This window comes from Artemia franciscana, chromosome 20 (assembly GCF_032884065.1).
Source record: "Artemia franciscana chromosome 20, ASM3288406v1, whole genome shotgun sequence".
NCBI lineage: Eukaryota > Metazoa > Arthropoda > Branchiopoda > Anostraca > Artemiidae > Artemia > Artemia franciscana.
Window position 1 is genome coordinate 17,696,821 of NC_088882.1, and position 21,836 is coordinate 17,718,656.

The 21,836-nt window shown below is 34.4% G+C and overlaps 1 protein-coding gene across 2 annotated transcripts in view; it reads right to left on the bottom strand.

Moving 5' to 3' along the window:
* Window positions 1-3,192: 3,192 nt before the first annotated feature.
* Window positions 3,193-21,836, bottom strand: part of LOC136039828 (N-alpha-acetyltransferase 60-like) — a 44,868-nt gene continuing 26,224 nt past the window's right edge. For both annotated transcript variants that reach the window (XR_010620566.1, XM_065723734.1), the window contains exons 4-5: window positions 9,093-9,198; window positions 3,193-5,540 (exon numbers count right to left, since the gene is read on the bottom strand). Coding sequence is in view for 1 of the 2 variants with exons in the window: in XM_065723734.1 (XP_065579806.1) it covers window positions 5,415-5,540; window positions 9,093-9,198 (232 nt within the window). In the remaining variant the exon portion in view is untranslated. The remainder of the gene's footprint in view (window positions 5,541-9,092; window positions 9,199-21,836) is intronic.

The window sequence follows — 21,836 nt, forward strand, 5'->3', positions numbered from 1 at the left end:
TCCCTATGTCCCACCTGTGAATATAGATAGATATATTATATATATGTTTTTAACTACGTAAAACTTTGCGAATATACAACATTCTTTGCTGTCCCATTGTCTGTGCATACAAATAGATTGTCAGGTTTACCGACTCTTGAACATGCAACATATAATGGTCCATGGGAAAACAATCCGTATTCAGATCTATACCTCATGATTCTAATGATTGCCCTTGAGCTTTGTTGATGGTGATTGCTAATCGACCATTCCCTGTCCCGGTCGTCATTTATATCCCCCTGTGCCCCCCGGCGTCCCCGTTGTAGTTGTGTCCCTGTCGTCATTTATATTTTTTACTTATGTCCTGGTCATTATGGCTTATGTATGGTCATTTATATTCCCTGTGTCCCGGTCGTCATTTGTATCCCGGTGTCCCGGTCTGTATATACATTCGTTTTTTAGTTTTGTTTTTCTCCTTTATTTTTTTCCTTTTTTATTTTTTTTCTTTTTTAGTTTATTTAGATTTTTAGATTTTTTAGTTTTTTTTTTATTAGTTTTTAGTTTTTTTTTTTCTTTTTAGTTTTTTTGTAGTTTTTACCTTCTTTTTAGTTTTTTTAGTTTTTTTTACTTATGTCCTGGTCGTCATTTATACTCCCTGTGTCCCGGTGCTTTGTTGAATGCTAATCGAACATTCCTTTTGTCCCGGTCGCTTTCTCTTTGAGTGTCGTCATTTATTTTTTTCTTTTTTAGTTCTTACCTTTTTTAGTTTTTTTTAGTTTTTTAGATGAAATTTTTTTTTAGTTTTTTTCCTTTTCTTCTTTTTAGTTTTTTATTGGTTTTTACCTTTTTTTTTAGCTTTTTTAGTTTTTTTTCGTTTTTTCTTTTTACTTTTTTTTTTAGTTTTTATCTTTTTTTATTTTTATTCTTAATTTTATTAGTTTTCTTTTTCTCTTCTATTTTTCAGTTTTTTCCTTTTTTTTAGTTTTTTTTTTTAGTTTTTAGTTTTTTATTACCTTTTTTTAGTTTTTTTAGTTTTTTAGCCTTTTTATTTTTTTTTATTAGTTTTTAGTTTTTTTTTTGTAGTTTTTGCCTTTTTTTAGTTTTTTCAGTTTTTTTTTAGTTTTTAGTTTTTTACCTTTTTTAGCCTAACCAGGATTTGAACCTGGGACCTTCATTCTCCGTTCTGACACCCTCTCTCACCGAGTGACTACTCCAGCATGTTCATTTTGGTGTTTTAAATGGTATATTATTAACCAAATTAATGTGTTTTACAATATACTAAGCATCGTCATAACAAAAATGACGACAACTAATTTCATGACGTCAGTCGACACAGAAACATGACGTCACCTGATCCACAGATCCACAGACAGACAGACAACTTATTTTTATATAGATAGATATATATATATATATACGGAAAGCAGGTCGTCCTTGTCTGGGTTGGGAGGATGTCATAAATAAAGATTTAAAGGAAATGGGAACTTCTTGGGAGGGTGTAAAGAGGGAGGCTTTAAATAGATTAGGTTGGAGGAGGAGCGTGCGTAGCTGTGTTGGCCTCAGGCGGCTTGGTGCTGCAGTGAGTTAGTAGTAGTAGTAGTAATTACACAGTAATTGAAGCAACTAAATGCAAAGAATGACAAAGCCATTTATAAAGCTGAAGCAATGTATCTATTTTCAGCCGTGCAAAGAGAACGATTTATACCAGACATGTTATTTTCTACGTCACAGCCTACCCGAAACACGTTTTTGAGAAATATTTCGCATTCTGCAAGGACTTCGGTGAGTTCTAGGTTGAGTATAAGAGTAGTGGCTGAAGGCACTTCGACTATTCCTAAAACAGTACACGCTATCTTTTTCGACTTCGGACTGTAATATCACATGCAAATTAGGCATTTGATCGTTGAAAAGTCAGTTAATTCAGCTCGTATTAATGTCGAAAACCCGTCACCACACGTTTTCAGCCCATAATTTCAAAATCACAAGATATCACCTTTTAGCTTCGGTAGCAATGATGTGTCCCCTTTTTGCACCGCTAATGTGACACTGCAAACTCATAGGGAGCTGTTTTAAGGGCTTATTTGAAATTGAAGGCTCATTTTTACATGCTGCTTATAGGTTCGTCTTGATAGCACTAAAATACGATGTAAGAAGATAAAAATACTGAAAAACCGTAGGGATTTATTTAAGTGCTTAGTTGAAAATTAATGCTCAATTTCCGTGTTTTTTTTTTAAGTTCGTCCCGATAGCACTGAAATAAGTAACAATTTTTTACTAAGACTGCAGATATATGGATTTTGAAAAGTTACTTATCTCGGATATGATGTCATATATGGATGACAACATCACATCATCCCTTGAAAACGTCGTCATAACTATTATTATATTGCCTTGTGAAAATATTGGTTGCCTTATTTCACAAAAAAGCTTCAAAAAAGTAGTCTGCTCTTAACAAGAATGCCTACTTTTGAAATTTTACGATTATCATGGAATCTGAGACATCACGGTTACAGCTTCGGCTGCAACCTAATGACGAGCAAACCACAGCCCATAGTAACCAGAAGTTTAAAAGGCGTAGAAAAAAAAACTAAAAAAAAACAACAACAGTGAAACGAGGAAGAATCGCCATTTCAAGACGATTCAGAAATGGTAGCTGTTATTTCGGTTATTCTTAATACAAAAGATTATTACGAAAATAAATTTATGGAAATTCCTTAAAAGAGCCAAAAAGCCCCCAATAATGGTGGTTCATCGAAATGAAAACTGTACCATTGGAATCACCATGTTCGAAAACCCATTTAATAAAATAAGAACAAAAAGAAAAATTACTTTTTTGCGTGGAAAGCCCTGATGTATTTTTTTTCCTTTTCTTTTTTTTGCAGGGTTTCTCGTACCAAATCAAAGGCATGTAGTCCCCTAGGTAGCTCTCTTCTCCCCCTATATTTTTAAAAATATCTCTATGGGGTATTTTCACTAAAAAAAAATGTTTAAATTACAAACTTGCTCCCTCCTAAATTTGGCAAAATAGATTTCACTCTACCCCCAAAATTCTTGTAAATTGACAACACAGCCCCTTTGACTCTATATAACAAAACTGTAGACTTTTTAAGGAAAATTTTAAGAGAGGTCCGAAGTAAAACTTATATTTAATGCCCTATTAAAACAACTCATGTTAACTTCTTTAATTTCTTTGCCTGAATTAGACAAATATCGTTTTGTAAGGTTTATTGCGTGTATTTTAAAAACCTAAAACACAAACAATAATTGATTAAAAAAAGAAGGTTTTCTGATGCCTGCCTCGTGATATTTTCCTATACTTGTAGCATTCTGTAAAACTAGCGTTTTACTGAAAACTGAGCTTGCTTAATTTTTTAGATCCGTAGGCTACTTTGACTTTTCTTCACTTAAACATGTTTTATTGCGTAGGTTCTGTGTTTTCGGTAAAGGGCTAGTTTTACAGGATTCTACAAATACGGGGCCATATTACAAGTCAGTATATTTAAACCAGTTATTTAGATGTATTTTGCATAAACTGCAAAGCAAGAATTTTTTTTCGTTTTAAGTTTCAACGTCACTCTTTACTTCCATCAGAAAAGCTTTTTTTTAACAAAACATTCGAACTAACAAAAATAAATCTAATAACCTATAGAAATAAATAAACAATTTACACTCTAAATTTAAATTACCCCAGAACTTTAGAATATAATTATGGAACAAAGCTTTCTACTTTTCATTTAAACTCTCAAAACAAGCCTAGATACTTTCAAGTTTAATTTCTACGTAAACTTTAACTACAAAGAATTATTATAGACAGGAGTTTAAGAGATTTTAAGGACTCTTAAAATACTTTTTTCCTGAATTTTAAATTATATTTTTATTTTTGCACCAAGTTTCAAGAACTTAGTTTTTATGATTATTTGTGAGTCACTGCTGCCTAGAATAAGCGTATAAAGGACATAGTAACGCCTAGCGTAACTGCTCTTCAGTGCATGGAGATAATCAGTAAAAATCATGCAAAATACACATTGTCATAATGTATCTGTACCCGTATAAACACACCATTAATTATGAGATCGGACTCTTTTTCTATCTTATAGTTTTGGTGTTACTGGTTCCAGCAAAAATTTTTAATACGGACGCATTTCACAAATAGCTTATATAAAAATACAATTTAAGGAGACAACTCCGACGGCCCTAAAAATTAGGGTCTAACAAAAATAACATTCAATGTTGACTAACACCTTAAATTAGATGATCCAGATAAAAAAAAAAAAACCTAGCTTGACATAACATCAACTAATAGAAGTAGAGAAAAAGATAATGTTGAAGGTATTGATCAGTCTGATTCAATCTGATCATTTTGAAGAAGACGTTAATGTTCTTTTCTTTACTTCTTACTGGTTATCAGGCTATCAGGTAGCAGTTTCCTTCTATTTTTAAATAAGCAAAATTAAAAAAGGTCAATTTTCAAGACAAGCAAACAGCCAAAAAATAACAATTCAAAGCAATGTGTCAAAATTTCTATAACTTTCATGAGTACAAGAATGGGTCATTTTTTTTTCTTTGAAGAGTCCTATTCAACTCTTTACACATGAATTCTAAATAAACAGATAGCGGATAAACATTATCTTCTAAGGTACGGTTATTTGAAAGGCCTTTTCAACTTTGACCTACCTAGTCAATGTTGTTAAATTACAAACATACTGAATTGAAAAAAAGACAGCACTGTGACGAGGCTAATAATCAATATCAAGAGAAGATCCAAGCTTTTACTATTTCCAATTTACAGCTATAGCTGCAACCATGATGAACTTTATCTAAGATGGTTCATTACAGGGGTGGATCTAGAGCAAGATCTGGCGGGGAGAAGGGTTCAGTGTGGCAAGGGCACTAATAATTTAGCTAATAGACAAATTCGTTTTAGAAAGAGTGAAAAAAAGAAGAAAAAAAGGAATGAAGGCGCCAGAAAAAATTTCGGGGGGAGGGGTCCTCCCGGCTCCCATGGAACCACCAGTGGTTAATTACATCACGACTTACTATGCGGATGGAAAGCTTAATGACTTTTGTCTTTAATTCAACAGATTTTAATTCAACTCACCAACCTAAGAGCAAGTACGAGCTTAAATCCTCCAATAAATAAAAACTAAAGTTGGCTTATTAAAGTTTCTTCATGATTTTTACGTGTACGGCAATTTTTCTATAACATGCGATACGTAAGTAGCTTAATAAGCCGTGGTTTTGCTATGGTAAGTAGGTTGAAATGAAAATAGTAAAAGTAGAGCCGAAATTCGAATACTTGAAAATTTTAAGGTCGGAACGGTTACAACAAATTATGGTACAGATAGAAGAATAATGAAACTACCCTAGAAACGACCTATTATAAACGAATTTGTACAAATTAAGTAGTTTTTAAACAATGAATAAATCACAGCCAATCACGTAGTCGCTTCTCTGCTTTGGAGGATTTTGAACATGAAACGGACTAGGTATTTTAACATCCTCCAAGGAAGAAGAAGGTATCCTCTAAGAGGTATAGATGAACACCAGTGCCATGCATATTCTGTGCGCTTCAGTTAAGGATATTTCGTTAAAGAAAAAGGTAGAAATAAGCTAAATAGCTAAACGTAAATTTTGCTCGTGAAACGAGTTTCAAAGCAAAATAACCTAAACTTTGTGTTAAGGTCAGTAAAGAAAATAAGATAAAGAATTTACGGACACAAATATAGAATTACATTTTTTTTACATCAAAGTAAAAATTTGCCCAAAAAAGTATTGCTTTAATGTGAAGGAGAAAGATTTATTCTACATTATTCATATTAGATAGTTTTGACAATTTAAAATACAAGAAGATTGCATTTTAGACTTCAATAAAATGGTTAAATTATAAATTGCAAACCGAAAAAGTAGTAACTAAACTGTTATATAAAAAAGAAGCGCCATGAACCTAGGTCAAAATAAAATTTAATGTCCAACTTCATTATAAAAGTGTCATCAGTTTAAAAAAAAGTATATCAGAAATGTAGTTTTGAGCTGAACTTGAAACAAATGGCCTATTTTCTTTCTCAAACATCGATAAAGAAAAGCAAAAAAAGCCTAATTAAGCAGCAAACAAATAACGAATATTAAAAAGAAAGCTAGTGTACCAATCAGATAAAAAAAAAAAGAAGGTATGACTATCAGGGTTTTTCCCTGGCCCTTTCAAATTAAGTTCTAAATTGTTAAGGAAAACAAATTATAAAAAAAATAGCTTCGACTGGACAGAAACAGTTAGAAATGTGTGCTACAAATAAGCGCTATTGAGCCAAGAGAGAACTCCAGCCCATAGTAAGCGGAAAATTAAGAACGCGTTTTGAAGAAAATAAAACAACTGTCAGGTGAGGGTCATCTCCATCATTCGATGGCAATACCAAGAATTGGCGTGCCATTTTTCATCAGAATGAAAAATGCACCATTGGAATTACCACAGCAGATAACCCAATTTAGGACAATTACAGTCCCCTATTTTGAGCAACTAAAATCACTTTATCGCACGGGAAGCAGTGACGTGTCTTTTTTTGTCGCCGTTAGAGGGGCACTGAAACATCATATAGAGATGTTTAAGGGTTTATTTCATAGGAAACTGCTATGTCTAGTGCCCTTTCTAATTAACAAAAGATAATATTAATTAAAAAAAAGAAGGATATCACTTTGTGGGACTTTCCTCGGTGTTCTGGCGTGACATAAATATTATTAAGAGAAAAGGTTAAAATACTAAACATAAAAAGAAGAAGATTAAAAAGTAAAAATAGGTCAATAAAATGACAAGAAATGATAAATATAAATGCCACTACAGTAATTAAGCAAACTGAAAGACAAAGCGTATCAATTTAGAGTATTCCTTGTGTCCTTCAATATAAGCATTTACGAAACTAGGGGAAAAAAAGATAAAATTTGCCCTATTACAAAAAGAAAAAAAACAGAGTAAGGAAAAATAAAAGAAACAAAGTTAAAATAATAAAGAAAAATCAACTTCTGAAATCTATCCACAACAAGCACAGATCATCATATCAAGTCCTGGTTCATGCCATCATTTAGGAAGCACGAAACTTATGTAACTTGACACGATCTGATCTGAGGTTTTTCATTTGTTCTATCGGACATTGGTACTTTTTGTTATCAGGTTCTTGAACAAAATCCTCAAAAAAAAAGAAAAGTTTGGAAAACCGAAAGAAAACATCAAAAGAAAAAAGTTTCAAATCTGGGCGAAAGTCGAATCTTGTAACTTTGAACGAATAGGACGGAAAAAGCTACCGGGTTTTAACAAACAATTACAAAGTTGAAACAATAGGGAAAATCTTTTCAAGATAGTGGAAATCAATTATGTGAATATTTCAGTCCTATGTCCAAGGGCCGTCTTCAGCACAATACGAGAAAGAGAGAGAGAGAAAAAAAATATGTATATATAAATAAACTTACATTAAAATACGAGAATTTAAACTAATAATGTTTTTTTATAAAACTTTTTTAAAACAGCCCTAGCATCCTTACTTCAACGAAGTTCAACCAGGTTTTGTGGTCATGTACTTAGACCATGAGACTTATGTGGCGCATAGTAGATTATGGAAAATTCTACTGAATCCGGAACGCCATCTACGGATTTTCTGCGGAAAACTTCCGACGGTTAACGGATTCTAAAAAAAAACTAGTGCAAGCACTGGTCAGCGGCAGGAGACAATTTCTTTCATTAATCTGCTGGGCCGATATTGGCGAAAACTCTTTCCATATTGGCATTGCTTCAGTACTTGAGCCAAGCTCAAAATAGGAATTTGCAAAATCAGGGAAATTTCTTCTGGTCAGGATGTTGGGAGAGAAGGTCCATACCGGTAACGATCCCAATAGATAAGGACAGGTAACATTTCAACGAAAGTTAAAATCGATTGGTTAATTTGCCATCGTCTAGGTACATATTTTAGCAGCTCAAAACGATCTGGCATGCTATTTTGCATGAAAACTGTGCAAATCTAAAATAACAACGGTTTTTACACTTTAGTTTACGGGTGTTTCAAGTTTTAAAATTTACTAATTAAAGTGATTTTATAAAAAGCTTTTTTTTGGTTCGTTCCGATTAATTTTAGTCCCATTATTTATTTTTTGTAAAAGTGCACAGTCTTAACTGCTGCAACAGAAGTACTTGACATACAAATATATGACTAAATAAAAAAGAGTTAATAATGTCACCATTAAAACTATATGCCTTTTGTGTCGATAAAATTGGCTTTCGAGTAATTTACTTAGGAGCGATCAGAGGGGAGAAAAAGATTTTGTCACAATTCGACTGACTTTACCACAGTCTTGACCAAATTGTCGGTATATGTTGGTAAAAATGGCTTGCTTATGATCAAAATGAACAGTTTTTTGCATCTTTTTTTAAGTGAACAATTTTAACGACTGTTAGTAGAGTACTTGACATTTCACTCCTTTCTTGTTATAAAATAATGTCCCCATTAAGGTATAGAGCCTACACGTTAATGGAATAAACTTTCCAGAAATGTTTCTACATTAAGGAAAGAAAAGCAAAAGACTGAGATTTCACGGTAGCTCTAACAATTTCACAGAATTTTCTAATAAATTATTAATCTCAATAGGCAAAGAAACTGGTAAAAATCACCAGCTTGTCGACAAAAGAAACCTTTCCTCTTTAACATTTTATTAGAGGTTCTTCTGAAATTGATACTTCTACTCAGATATAAAGGTATATTGTTTAAGCTACAAAAGCCCCTAAGACCAGGAATTGTTTTTGGATGGAGCTGTGAAATTGTACATGGATTGGTCTTGTCCTTTGAAATTAAACAGTTAGAAATGGAGATCCATTAGGTGATTAATCCAATGCACTAAAAACCAGCAATATCTGATGGTAGTTTGAAAAAGTAGGTGTATTATGAATCACAACAAACTAAACGAGTATAGCAAGAAAGAGACGGGAGGGAAGGGAGAGAGAGGAAAGAAAGAGTAGATAGAAATAGAAGACGGAGAGAAAGAGAGATAAGAAGAGAGAGGAACGTTCAACTTTACGTCGGCAACGAGCTGACAATAATTTCTTATCGATTAGTCATGATTGGTGTTACAAAAGGATATAAGAAAGTCCAAGGTGGATGTCCCCCATTGACATAAAGGCAGTATGTAAAACCATCTCGCATTTTGTCACCAATGCAGTAATAGTACGGAAGAAATGCATGCATCCTGAAATAAAAACATAAGATATTTTAGAATAGAACTTTGTACCTAAGAATTCCTAGTATTTCTTTCCTAGAATTATTTCCAAGGATTTTAGAATTATTTGATAGCAATAAGAAGAAAATAAATGTTCAAATACAATAATATCTTTCCTATGCATCATCTCAGCCACACAAAAAATAAACCTAAGAAATAGGTTTCAAAGGTACCACCAACCAACCTACAAGCGCATTACTATATTTGGTATCTTTTGCTCAAAGCAATAAAATGAACCTAATGTGTTTCAATTGCGGACGGCATTTATGGAAGTAATTGTATTAGCAAATCCATATAAAGGTGCTTAGGTGTTTTAGACACCTAAACTATTACAGCTAGGAACGAGATTTTTCCAAAATAATTGCGAAATCCAATGTCCAAAGATATGGTTTTAAAAGAATTACAAAATATTTTCACCATTTATTAGGATAATAACCTAGAGTTTTTTTTAGCCGTAGCACTGAAAAGCATGAATATGGCTAGAAAATTAGAGGCACAACAATAGAACTAGATGAATTAATAACTCGTGCGGCAGGTTATAAAAATCTAAATCCTGTGATAAATCAATAACTGCCTAATATTTAATGAACTAATGAAAAAATGAATGAATAGTATGAGTTACTGAATAACCTGGAAAGGACACAGCATTCAATACAACCGCTCAGCATTCATACTGCCTTGTCTAGTTATAGCTTTATGGGTCTTAAACCCACCCATCGAGCAATTAGAGAGTACCATTCTAATCAAAATAGCAAAAGAAGTGATTAGACGACATCTTAAGGTGTCACAATGATTTTAATGATTGCAATATTTGAGGAAAAAACATTCTGACTTCAAAAAATATTATAATTTTGTATATTATTTGTACATACTATTGGGCAGACACGCAAAATTTTGTTTTGTTTGGTCCAACGTTTCTGGAGGGTATATTCACTATTAAATAAAACAAAAACGAAATAGACAAGTGATGTGGAAAGTGCAATACATATAAAAACAACAAAAATATACTGAGAATTTAAGGAGCATATGTGAGCCCAAAGACCCTCTTGCACTTGAATGGTTCACCTCATTAACATCTCTTAGAATCATTGCATCCTCTAAGACTATTACGCAACAGCCACGTATGCACAACAGATCAATAGCACAGTGTGGTTGCTAGGGCGTGCTGTGACTGGATCTGGTTGCTAGGGCACGCGGTGACCAGACGTAGAGATAGGCACTACGGCCGAATCTACTGGGCCTCCACTACTCAAGACATTATCTTAGAAGTCAAATAAGCTAATTACTATGCTATTCTTGCAGACGAGAAAAAAATGTTTCCCAAAATTGATCTATAATTGATGTCCAGAAAACATGTTTTTTTAAAGAAACGTCAAGAGCTCTATTCAGCCAAAAATGAGCAGAAATAAAGTCCAGTAATCTTCCAAGAGTAAGACTAACACAAATCACCATTAATAAATAAATGAGACCAAAAACGCACAAAAATTAAAATAAATGACCGAGTCAAACTCAAAACGAGCAAAACTTAACATGAGTAATGCTTTTCCGTTAAAGTTTCAAGAATTTTTTTATTTACTGAGTCAAAAAAGTGAAAACATTTAAAATATATTTTGTTTTCAGTAAAGTGCGAATAATGATTTTTGGTAGTTTGGATGAATACTTGACTTTATTTCTGCTCATTTTTGGTCTAATAAAGCTCTTTAGTTTTCTTTGAGAAATTTTTCTTATGGATAAAGTTTTTAAACGAAATTTTTTTCAAAGTCTTTATCATCGAATAAAATTTTTATGCCTTTAAGTTTTTTTTAATAGAAATCAATAACTTAACGCGCTTTTCACCAAGACACTTTTTTAATTTAATTTTATACCTCCTTAAGTTGACCTGAAAAATAAAACATGATGTAATTCCCAAAAATCCTTTCTAGGCTCTTTGATAACTAGGATACATTTACACTTTTTATTTCTTGAAATTGTAAGAGCAGAAGTAGTAATAATAGTAGTCCAAAAAATTTCAACTTAATGCCCCCAGTTGTTCTCGATATATTGCTAAGGTGTCTTATTGGAAACCATATACACAGTGCCTTTTGTTTTAATTGTAAAGCAACATTTAGTTTTAAAGCATAATGAGCGGATTATATAATTGTGGGGGGCCGACATAGCCAATTTCCATAGAAACATAATTACTGGATCGTTCTACTATGTTGAACAAAATAATTGTCTAAAATTTTTGACAGGATGTGTTTGGAAATTAAACAGGCTTGGGAAGATGGCTCCTTGCCCTCCAATCTCTTATCATCACCTTAATGCTCTTGGCTTGCGTAGTAGCAATGGCTGTAGAAGCATTGGTAGCAGTATGGGCATAGCACCTTTGGTTTCTTCAAGATCCCCTTTAACACACTGAAAGTTTAAAATTAATATTATGAACCGTTCCTGAAGCATTTCTGATATGTATTCATAACAACCCGTGTGAGCATAGTGTGGTTTGATTTAGTTCCCTGCAGTTTCAGTATTTTCCATTGTTTTGCCTTAGTACCCTTAGTTTTAGTAGCAACAGTAGTAGTAGAAGCAGCAGAATCAATAGCAGTAGCCATAGCTTTAGTGCCAGTAGTAGTAGAAGTAGTAATAATAATAGCAGTAGAGTAGTTATATGAGTAGCAGCAGTAGAACTAGGATGCAAATACTTTCTTTTGATTAGTTCAGCATCCCCCCACAACAAGCCCTGATAGTTTTAACTTCGCGCGCCAAACTGTTTCTAAGATATTGCAGTTACGCCCTTACTTACGCCTAACCTACATATAGACGGTTTGTTTTTATTAAACTCAACCCCCTCCCACCCCGAAAAAAATCCCTGATAATTTTACCTTCATACCCTTACCCATAGTTGTAATACTATTGATAGTAGTAGTGTCTGTGTTAGGCTACTAGTAGTATTATTAACAGTAATAGCGGTAGTACATAGATAAATAGATAGATAGATAGATAGGTATTTATTGCAACAAAAGTCACTTAAGGGCCATGGCAAAAAACAACAAATAATACAGAATACTACCAAACAATAGTACTGGTAGCAGCAGTAGTATTTACATATTGCTCTTCCAAGCAGTTGCAATGAAGCAGTAGTTGAGGTAGCAGTAGTTGTAGTAAAATTAGCAGTAACAGAAGTATTAGCAGTAACGAGCACATATTACCTTTTGGTAAGATGATTTTCCACATTTAGCATTCTCTAAAAGTTCCAACTTATTGACCAACCCAATTCTTGAAAGACGCTCTTTAGAAAATGTGCATGCACTTAGCGTCTTTCGATTTAGTTTAAATTTTCCCTCAATATTGTATTTCCCGAAAATGAAGTAGTCTGGTAGTAGCAGTGGTAGCAGTAGTAGTAGTCATATTTGTAGTAGTAGTCGTAGCATGCAAATATTCCCTTTTTGATCATCTCCCATATCATTTTTCTAAAATTCCAAATTAGTATGCCTAGTCATTCATGAGGTACACTCTTTTGACAATCTGTATACTCATACCGTGTTTTAATTTAGTTGAACACTCCCCTCAACATTCTCTGAAAGGATCACCTGAATGCCCTTTTTGGGAAAATGAAGTTCGATCCTGCATACCTTTGTCAATAATATATACAATACTAGCTGACACCTGTCACGCGTTGCTGTGGCACGCAGCGCCACAGCAACACGTGGAGGATCAGCTAGGCGCGCCCCCCACCCCGGCCAGCGGTGCTCCAAAGGTGATAGACTACTCCATATCGTAAGATCTCATAACCTTTCTGTCACCAACACAAACCCTCTCAAAGGATAACTTATCGCTCAAACAATGGCACCACGGCTGCCAAAATTGACAATATATTGATCCGTCAGCGCTGGTGTTCCTCAGTCATCAATTATCTTGCTCAGAGAGGGGTGTGCACCGGGTAAAAATCTGGAAGTGATCAAACGCTTGTATGTGTGAAAATACTCCTGAAGTTGAGGGCGAAGAGAACTTAATCCAAAAAGTGGAGGAAGACTTTCGCTTGAAGCTGCAGAACCAGTTTGCAAGCCAGACAGACTGCGATGAAGACCATACCACCCGATGGAAACAATTCCGGAACACCACTGAAAAGGTGGCAACTGAAGTTGTCAGCAATGCTCCTGCAAAGACGAGGAAAAATCATGTCTCAGAGAAAACTGTAAGGCAAATCAAGGCTAGAGGACAGCCATCAAACGCATCAATCGCAGTGAAATAGTCGCTACGTAAACAGGTTAAAACCAAATTGCATCAAGACCGCCAAGAATTTTGAAATGAGGCTGCTTCAGAGATAGAAAAAAAAGTCACAAATAATGACACGGGAAGGCTGTATAGAACCCTCAAATAAATAACTGGAAAAAAGTAACCTATCGCTGGTCCCTTAAAAGAGGCTCAAGGAAGCATGGTCCCTAAAGTACAAGGTAAACTTGATAATTGGAAGAATCATTTCAAGGACCTGCTTAATCCAAATACAGATGGGCAAGATGCTGCCACCAACAGCTGAAAGACCACCATATAAAATCAAAATGGCACAACCTTCAGCTTCAGAGATACTAAACGCGATCAAATGGCTCAAAAACAATAAGTCGCCTGGAAAAGATGGTCTCCCTCCTGAGGTTTACAAGAACTTACCATACGTTGTAGTGGAGCTACTAGAATCCTTCTTCAGTCTCATATGGGAGAAGAATACCTTTCCGTCTAATTGGAAGGCGTCAGTAATAATCTCAGTATTTAAAAAGGGGGACATATACGACAGCAGCAACTACCGAGGGATATCACTCATGGATATGGCAACCAAAGTATTCGCGATGATTATACTTATAAGGTTCGAGGAAGCAAGGGATGAGCGGACACGTGTAAATCAGTGCAAATTTCGAAAGGGAGAGGGTGCACTGACCAGATTTCCAATCTCCGCCTTATTTTCCAACAGTGCAAACGCTACAACCTCCCGTCACTATGAAAAACATATCGCCGTACCTTTGTTTTTTTTTAACTAAAATCTGGTAGGCACAGATGACCTTATCCAAGTCAAAATCCCAAACCCAATCAGCATCGCTATCATTATCAGTTTTGATACATTTTGACTCTCGCTGTCCAGGTTGATTTTCATCTAACTGCGCGGTTTTGCGTTCTTTAGCCGCAAGGCTTTGGGCATTAACTCTTTGAGCAGCTTCCTCGGCTGTTTCTTCTACCATTGTAGGATTTATACTAAAATTTCTCTTTTAATTAACTATTTGAGCAGCTTCCTTGGCTGTTTCTTCTGTCATTTTAAGATCTATACTAAAAATTTCTCTTTGTAACGCCTTCTTATATACTTATAATGACGTCATATACAGAGCCTTTGAGGTCATATACAAAGCCTTTGACGTCATATACAAACATAAAAAATACATACATACATGACGTCATAATGCTCAATCCTTATAATGACGCTAGTGGACAAACATGACGTCAGTAGATAAACAACTTATCTATATATATAAAAATAAGTTGTTTGTGTACTGACGTCATGTTTGTCGACTGTCGACTGACGTAATGTTTGTCAACTGTCGTTATGTTTGTCGACTGACGTCATTATAAGGATTGAGCATTATGCCGTCATAAAGTTGTTTGTCGACTGACGTCACGTTTGTCGACTGTATATGACGTCATTATAAGTATATAAGAAGGACTTTCAAAGAGAAATTTTAAATATAGATCTTAAAATGACAGAAGAAACAGCAAAGGAAGCTGTTCAAAGAGTTAATTCAAAGAGAAATTTTAGTATAAATCCTACAATGGCAGAAGAAACAGCCGAGGAAGCGGCTCAAAGAGTTAGCACGGCTCAAAGAGAAATTACCAATAGAAAGCGTGCCAAGGAAGCTGCTCAAATAGTTAATTCAAAGAGAAATTTTAGTATAAATCCTACAATGGCAGAAGAAACAGCCGAGGAAGCGACTCAAAGAGTTAATGCCAAAAGGCTTGCGGCTAAAAGAGAAAGTAAGAAAAGAAAGCATGCCGATGAAAACAGGCTTGAGGCTCAAAGAGAAATTACCAAAAAAAATCATGCCGAGGAATCACAAGAACAACGTGAAAACGGGATTGCGGCTCAAAGAGATAATGCCAAAATAAAGCGTGCCGGAGAATCACCACCAGAGCCATTGAAGACTTTAACACGTTACAGACCAGGACACCGGGACACAAGGAATATAAATGACGACTGGGACACTCAAAGGAGAAATTACAGACCGGGACACCGGGACACAAATGACAACCGGGACACAGGGAATATAAGTGACGACCGGGACACTCAAAGAGAAGTTACAGACCGAGACACCGGGACACAAATGACGACCAGGACACTGGAAATATAAATGACGACCGGAATACAGGGACACAACTACAACGGGGACTCCGGAAGGGAACAGGGGGGATATATAAATGACGACGGGGACGCAGGGAACATTCGATTAGCAATCACCATCAACAACGCTCAAGGGCAATCATTAGAAAAATGCTGTATAGATCTGAATACAGATTTTTTTTTCCATGGACAATTCCATGGACAATCAAGAGTCGCTAAACCTGACAATCTATTTATATGCACAGACAATGGGACAGCGAAGAATGTTGTATATTCGCAAGTTTTAGGTAGTTAAAAACATATATTCACAGGTGGGACACAGGGACACAACTACAATGGCGCATAACTAATATGGCGCGTAGCGACTTACGCGCACGGGGGGGGGGGGTTTGGGCGCCCCATTGCAAAGCTTTGGTGGGTTAATATTTCGTAACAGTATTATTGGTACGCCTATTTTTAGTTGTAGCACGTGTGGTGGAAACCATGGAAGATCCAGGGATTTTTAAAATTCAGATGGATAATCAACAGCTTCATTAGGTTTCATAACTGTGTCAAATGACTTGTAAATGACTGCCTGGTCTCGAATCTTGGTCAAAATAATATTATTGATCTCGTGGACGTCTTTATTCTTGGCTGTCAGAATTGCTCGTTCACTTAGCCATTTATGATTTTTATATTTGGTTAGAATATTTGGAAATACTTTTTCAACCAATTCATTTTTGGACGTCACTAAATTATAGAATTCAGCACCAACAGCTAGTTTTTATACATATAGATTGAAACAGTTGTATGTAAATTATGGTTTCAGCATTCATTGCAACCTAGTTAAGAAAAAACAATAATTTTGTAAACCAAGATTAAAATAGTGTTTAGAAAAAAACTAACAGGTGAGAAAGAATCAGCATTTGAAGATGACTAAACTATTAACTGGCGTTTGGCTATGAAGTAAGGAAGCTTAGCATTAGTTACTGGCACTATTAAACAGTTTGCACAAACATACACTTAAATGTACAATTAAATACTTTGCTAGGATAGTAAAGTAACCTATAAAAAGAAAATTCGAATGCACTACCGTATTTCTAATTGACCAACCAATTTTATTGTTTCAAGTTGTAAGTATTTTATCCAAAATTTTTTAACCTGTTGTGAAGCTTCTGAACATACAGTTTATAGATAAATTATCGAATCCAAAAAGAAAAGATATTAGTATTTGATAGTTTCACAGAAGAAAAAGCCGAAAAATATTCCTGGTGAACTCTTATTGTTTATTTCATTTTAGGAAGCCTTTCAATTAACATTAAAAATTGAGAAGAGAAAGTTTTATTTTTAGCTATTAAATTGAAGAGGCACTAGTTGAAGTGTGTATCAATATTGCTAATATCACCAAAAGTAATAAAGCAAAATGTCGGCTCAAGTTTATCAAATAGAAACATTTTTTTGGTACGCCTATAAGATAATTTCAATTCTTTTGGTATTTGGTTTATTCATATATGCATCAGGATTAGGGTCGCATTTAATTTACGGTCTCTTTGATGATTTTGACGAAAAAGCTATCATACGTGAAATGAAAATGAAATACAATCTTGAGAAAGACCGGAGTGAATACCTTGACATTAACGAGCCAGATATGGAAGAAACTGATTATAACAAACTGGTAGATAACCCTAATGACGATGATCTTTATAGTCTCCATTTTGGCAAAATCAAGTCTTTGCCATTAAAAAAAGAGGATGTGACATGTTCCTTTGGTGATAATGGTACGGCACTAGTTTCTATTAACAATACATATCACCTGAAGCTGCAGCAAAACCGAAAGCTGTTCAGTACAATTTTTCAGGTACAACTTAAATACTATACTAGCAACGGAATGCTGCGTACGAAATCCTATAAGCCCAATTTACATAATTTCTTTGTTGGTCATGTAATCAATCGTTCCGAACCTAATTGGGTAAATATGTATGTTGATAAAGATTGTGATATTATGGGCACAGTTCATTTGGAAGACGAAGAATTCACCATACACCCGGGGTATTACTATACTCGTATATATAGAAACATAAGCTCTAATATTCTAGCAAAAACGGAAGCAAAAGGAATACCAGTTTTTAGACACCAGTTCCTACGATATTCTCAGACTTCTCGTAAACCTGATCCTGGTTTAGACCCAGATTTAATTAAAACTGCTAACATAAATAAACCTGTTTGCACTGTCGCAGTAAATGCACATCACTCAATGCTGTATGGTCCTTTGGGAAGACATGGTAATGAAATTCATCACACTTTTAGGTACATGAGCCTAATGGTTGCTGAAGCTAGTAAAATCTTGGAAGACCTTATAATACCAGCTTTTAAAAATACGATTAAAGGCCGGGATAAAACCGAAAGAAAAAAACCGGAAGTTCATAAAAACGAAACGCAAGAAGTAGAGTATGAAGAACGAGAGGTCGACGACGAGCAAGAAATACCAGATGAAAAATCAGAGGATGAAGACAAAGAAAGAAAAAAACCCCCACCCTTCTTCAAAGGTCTTTTTTTAAGTATTGACGAAATGGTTATATACTTGAATGGGAATAATGATTCCATTTATAATCTAAGATCAGCAAAAGAGCTTCAAGTTGTCAATGTAAAAAACCAAACTGGCACTATTGATTATAGTCAGTACAGAAAAAATGTTGAAAATTATTTGGCTGAATTTAATGCTACTACTTCAGGTGGTGTTGGAATTAAAGATTTCTTCCTGAATCACGTTTTGTCAAAAGAAAGAAAAGCAACTGATGCGATACAAGGAGACCTCTTGAGAATGCCCAAATTTTCTAAATTGGACAAGCTGAAATGGACAACAGATACTGAGAGGGAAGGTTACAAGCATGAAGATGATTGGAATTGTCTACGAATTATGTTTACATCTGACAACTTTTTTAAGAATGTTATTGATAGACAAAAAATAGCTTATAGTAATCAAAGAAGTGTCTGTGCTGAAACCCATGGTCTCAATACAATTCTAACAAAAATAACTACGATTCATCCTCCACCACCTCTACCTCTTGTTCGACCTATACAAGCATTAGAGAGATTGGAAAGACTAGACATCGTTTACACATGGCTAGCAAATCATATCGCTTCTAGTTTTGGTCTAGGACATGACTGTTTTGGTTTAAAAAAACAAATGACTCGTGGAAGGGGAGATCAAAAGAAAGAAGTGAATGAGAAATTTATTACCAACCGTTATATAAGAAAACACATGAGCAGATTCGTTCACGGGAGCGAAGAGCTTGAGCTACTCCAATCAGAGTGTTTTATAGAATTTATAGAAGAAAAGAAAAGTATTTGGGACATAATGCTAGAATGACTTGTGGATACTCCTTTGGTCAATCGCAGGTCATGCTGAATTTTCAAGGTTTTGGAAAACGGCACAATTGCCAAATAGTTTGACTCTTTATCAATTCTACTTTTTAAAGTGATAAAAAAAAACTTTAGGGTAAGGAGTTAATTATGTATTTTATTTGGATTTCAATAATCTTCTATACATATAAAAATGTAGTGTCTGACCTTCTGTCCGTCTGTTACACTATCTTCTATAAAAAAAAGGAAAAAAAAACGAAAAATAAAGAAGAAAAAAAACTAAAAAATACAAGAACTAAAAAAGATACAAAACTAAAAAAAAACTATAAAGAAAAAAAGAAAAAAACTAAAGAAAAAACTAAAAAGTTAAAAAACTGAAAAAAGCTGAAAAAAAGAAATTAAAAAAAAGAGAAAAAACTAAAAGACAAAAAAAAAAGACAAAAAACTCAAAAACAGAAAAAAGAAGAAAAAAACTAAAAAAGAAAAACTAAAAAGAAAAAAAAAACTAAAAAAGAAAAACTGAAAAAATTAATATAAATAAAAAAAATAATAAAAAACAAAAAGAAAAAACTAAAAAATAGAAAACTAAAAAATAAAAAAAAATAAAAAAAAGAAAAACTGAAAAAAACTAAAATATCAAAAAACTAAAAAAAAAAGAAAAAACAAAAAAAGTAAAAAACCTAAAAAAAGAAAAAAGAAAAAAATAAGAAAGAAAAAAGTAAAAAAAAATAAAAACCGTCAAAAATGAGATAGCGTTGGCCCTAGCGTCGTCCAGAATAGCCGCAACGTTGCTACCTGGTGGGAGAACTGCTCATTCCACTTTGAAATTGCCTCTGAATATGCAATCTACAGAAAAACCCACGTGCAACGTTTCCAAATCATCTGGGATGGGTAAAATATTGTAGCAATGCAAACTTATTGTTTGGGACGAGTGCACAATTGCACACAAAATTTCGCTCGAGGCTCTTGACCCATCATTACAAGATTTGCGAGGAAATTCCAGACCCTTTGGCAGCACATTAATATTACTTGCGGAAGACGTCAGGCAAACATTACCTGTTATTCCTAGATCGACACCTGGGGACGAAATGAATGCTTGCCTGAAAAATTCTAATTTATGATTACACGTAAAGACACCAAAATTAACTATAAACATGCGTTTCCGATTGCAAAACGACCAGTCAGTGAAATATTTTCAGATCAATTGCTGGCAATTGGAAACGGAAAGATCCCAGTTGACTCAATTTCAAGATGTATACAACTGCCTCCTTAATTCTGTAATTTAGTGACGTCAAAAAATGATTTGATTGAAAAAGTATTTCCGAATATTCTAACCAATTATAAAAATCATAAATGGCTAAGTGAACGAGCGATTCTGGCAGCCAAGAACAAAGACGTCCACAAAATCAACAATATTATTCTGACCAAGATGCGAGACCAGGCAGTCATTTACAAGTCAGTCGACACAGTTCTAGAATCAAATGAAGCGGTTAACTATTCATCAGAAATTTTAAATTCCCTGGATCTCCCAGGGTTTGCACCACACGTGCTACAACTAAAAATAGGCTACCAATAATACTGTTTCGAAATATTAACCCACCGCAACTTTGCAACGGCACTCGACTTGCTGTAAAAAAAAACAATGGAAATCATAATAGAGGCAACAATCTTAACAGGGCCTTCCAAGGGTGAGGCTGTTCTTATTCCTCGCATTGCCATGATTCCAACGGATCTGCTTTTTCAATTTAAAAGATTGCAATTCCCAATTCGATTAGCATTTGCAATCACCATCAACAAAGCTCAAGGGCAACCATTAGAAAAATGCGGTATAGATCTTAATACGGATTATTTTTCCCATGGACAATTATAAGTTGCATGCTCAAGAGTCGGTAAACCAGACAATCTATTTATATGCACAGACAATGGGAGACCAAAGAATGTTGTATATCCACAAAATTAGTACATATCCGTTGTATATACATATGAGAATCCATATATAGAAGCCTGCCGCATGCCACTAGATGGGGCTAGGCAGCGAAGCCGCCTGGTCCCAGCTAGTGATGTTATAATATCTCAGATCATAACGTCACAATGATAATTCGATGGAAGCTGACGCAAATAGTGAATTTTTCCGAAAACACCTTTTTTACTGAATTGGTATCAAGACAACTTTCTGAGAAGTTTGCAAAAATAATCGATTGGGTTTCATAAGACCATAACCATGTTCTTTTCTAGGTTGCAGCCACATCTGCAACCATAAATAACTATTATCATTCAGTTACCTGTTAGTAGTATACGCTGTACCTCCAGTAAAATTTGAATATTTTCACTGTTCTTTACACTATATTTTCGGTTATTTTTTTTAGCTGTTTCTTCAGCTTCAAGGTTCTCCTCTAATCGTTAGAGTCCAAATATTATGTGAGCTAGACACTTAAGGGCCATTAATCCTATTTAGGAATGCTCTTCGATGTCCAGGATGTTTCATTTTAAATTGCACAAAAGGAGACATTTCTGGGCCAATTTATTTTACCCGATATCTTCCTTTTTTTGTCCTTAAAAACCAAATTTATCAGATCTTTAATTTCTTTTTTTTAATCCTCATTTCTTGATTGTATATCCCATGTCTCCAAAAATACAACAACCTGCTCTGAAACTTTACTTTCTCTTAATCCTTAAGAAGGATCCTATCTTTCTTTAATTTTTTGATTAATTTTATCATATGATATTAACTTGTAAATTAACTCATTAATGGAGGCTTTCTTTAAATAACAACATACTTCATGTAGATCTTTACTGTCTTAAAAAGTGTCTTCATTTCTTTGTATTTTTTGCATCTCTAAAAATGCAACAATCTATCCTGAAACGTCAATATATTTCCAACAATCGCCAAAGAATACAAGTTTATTTATTTTGC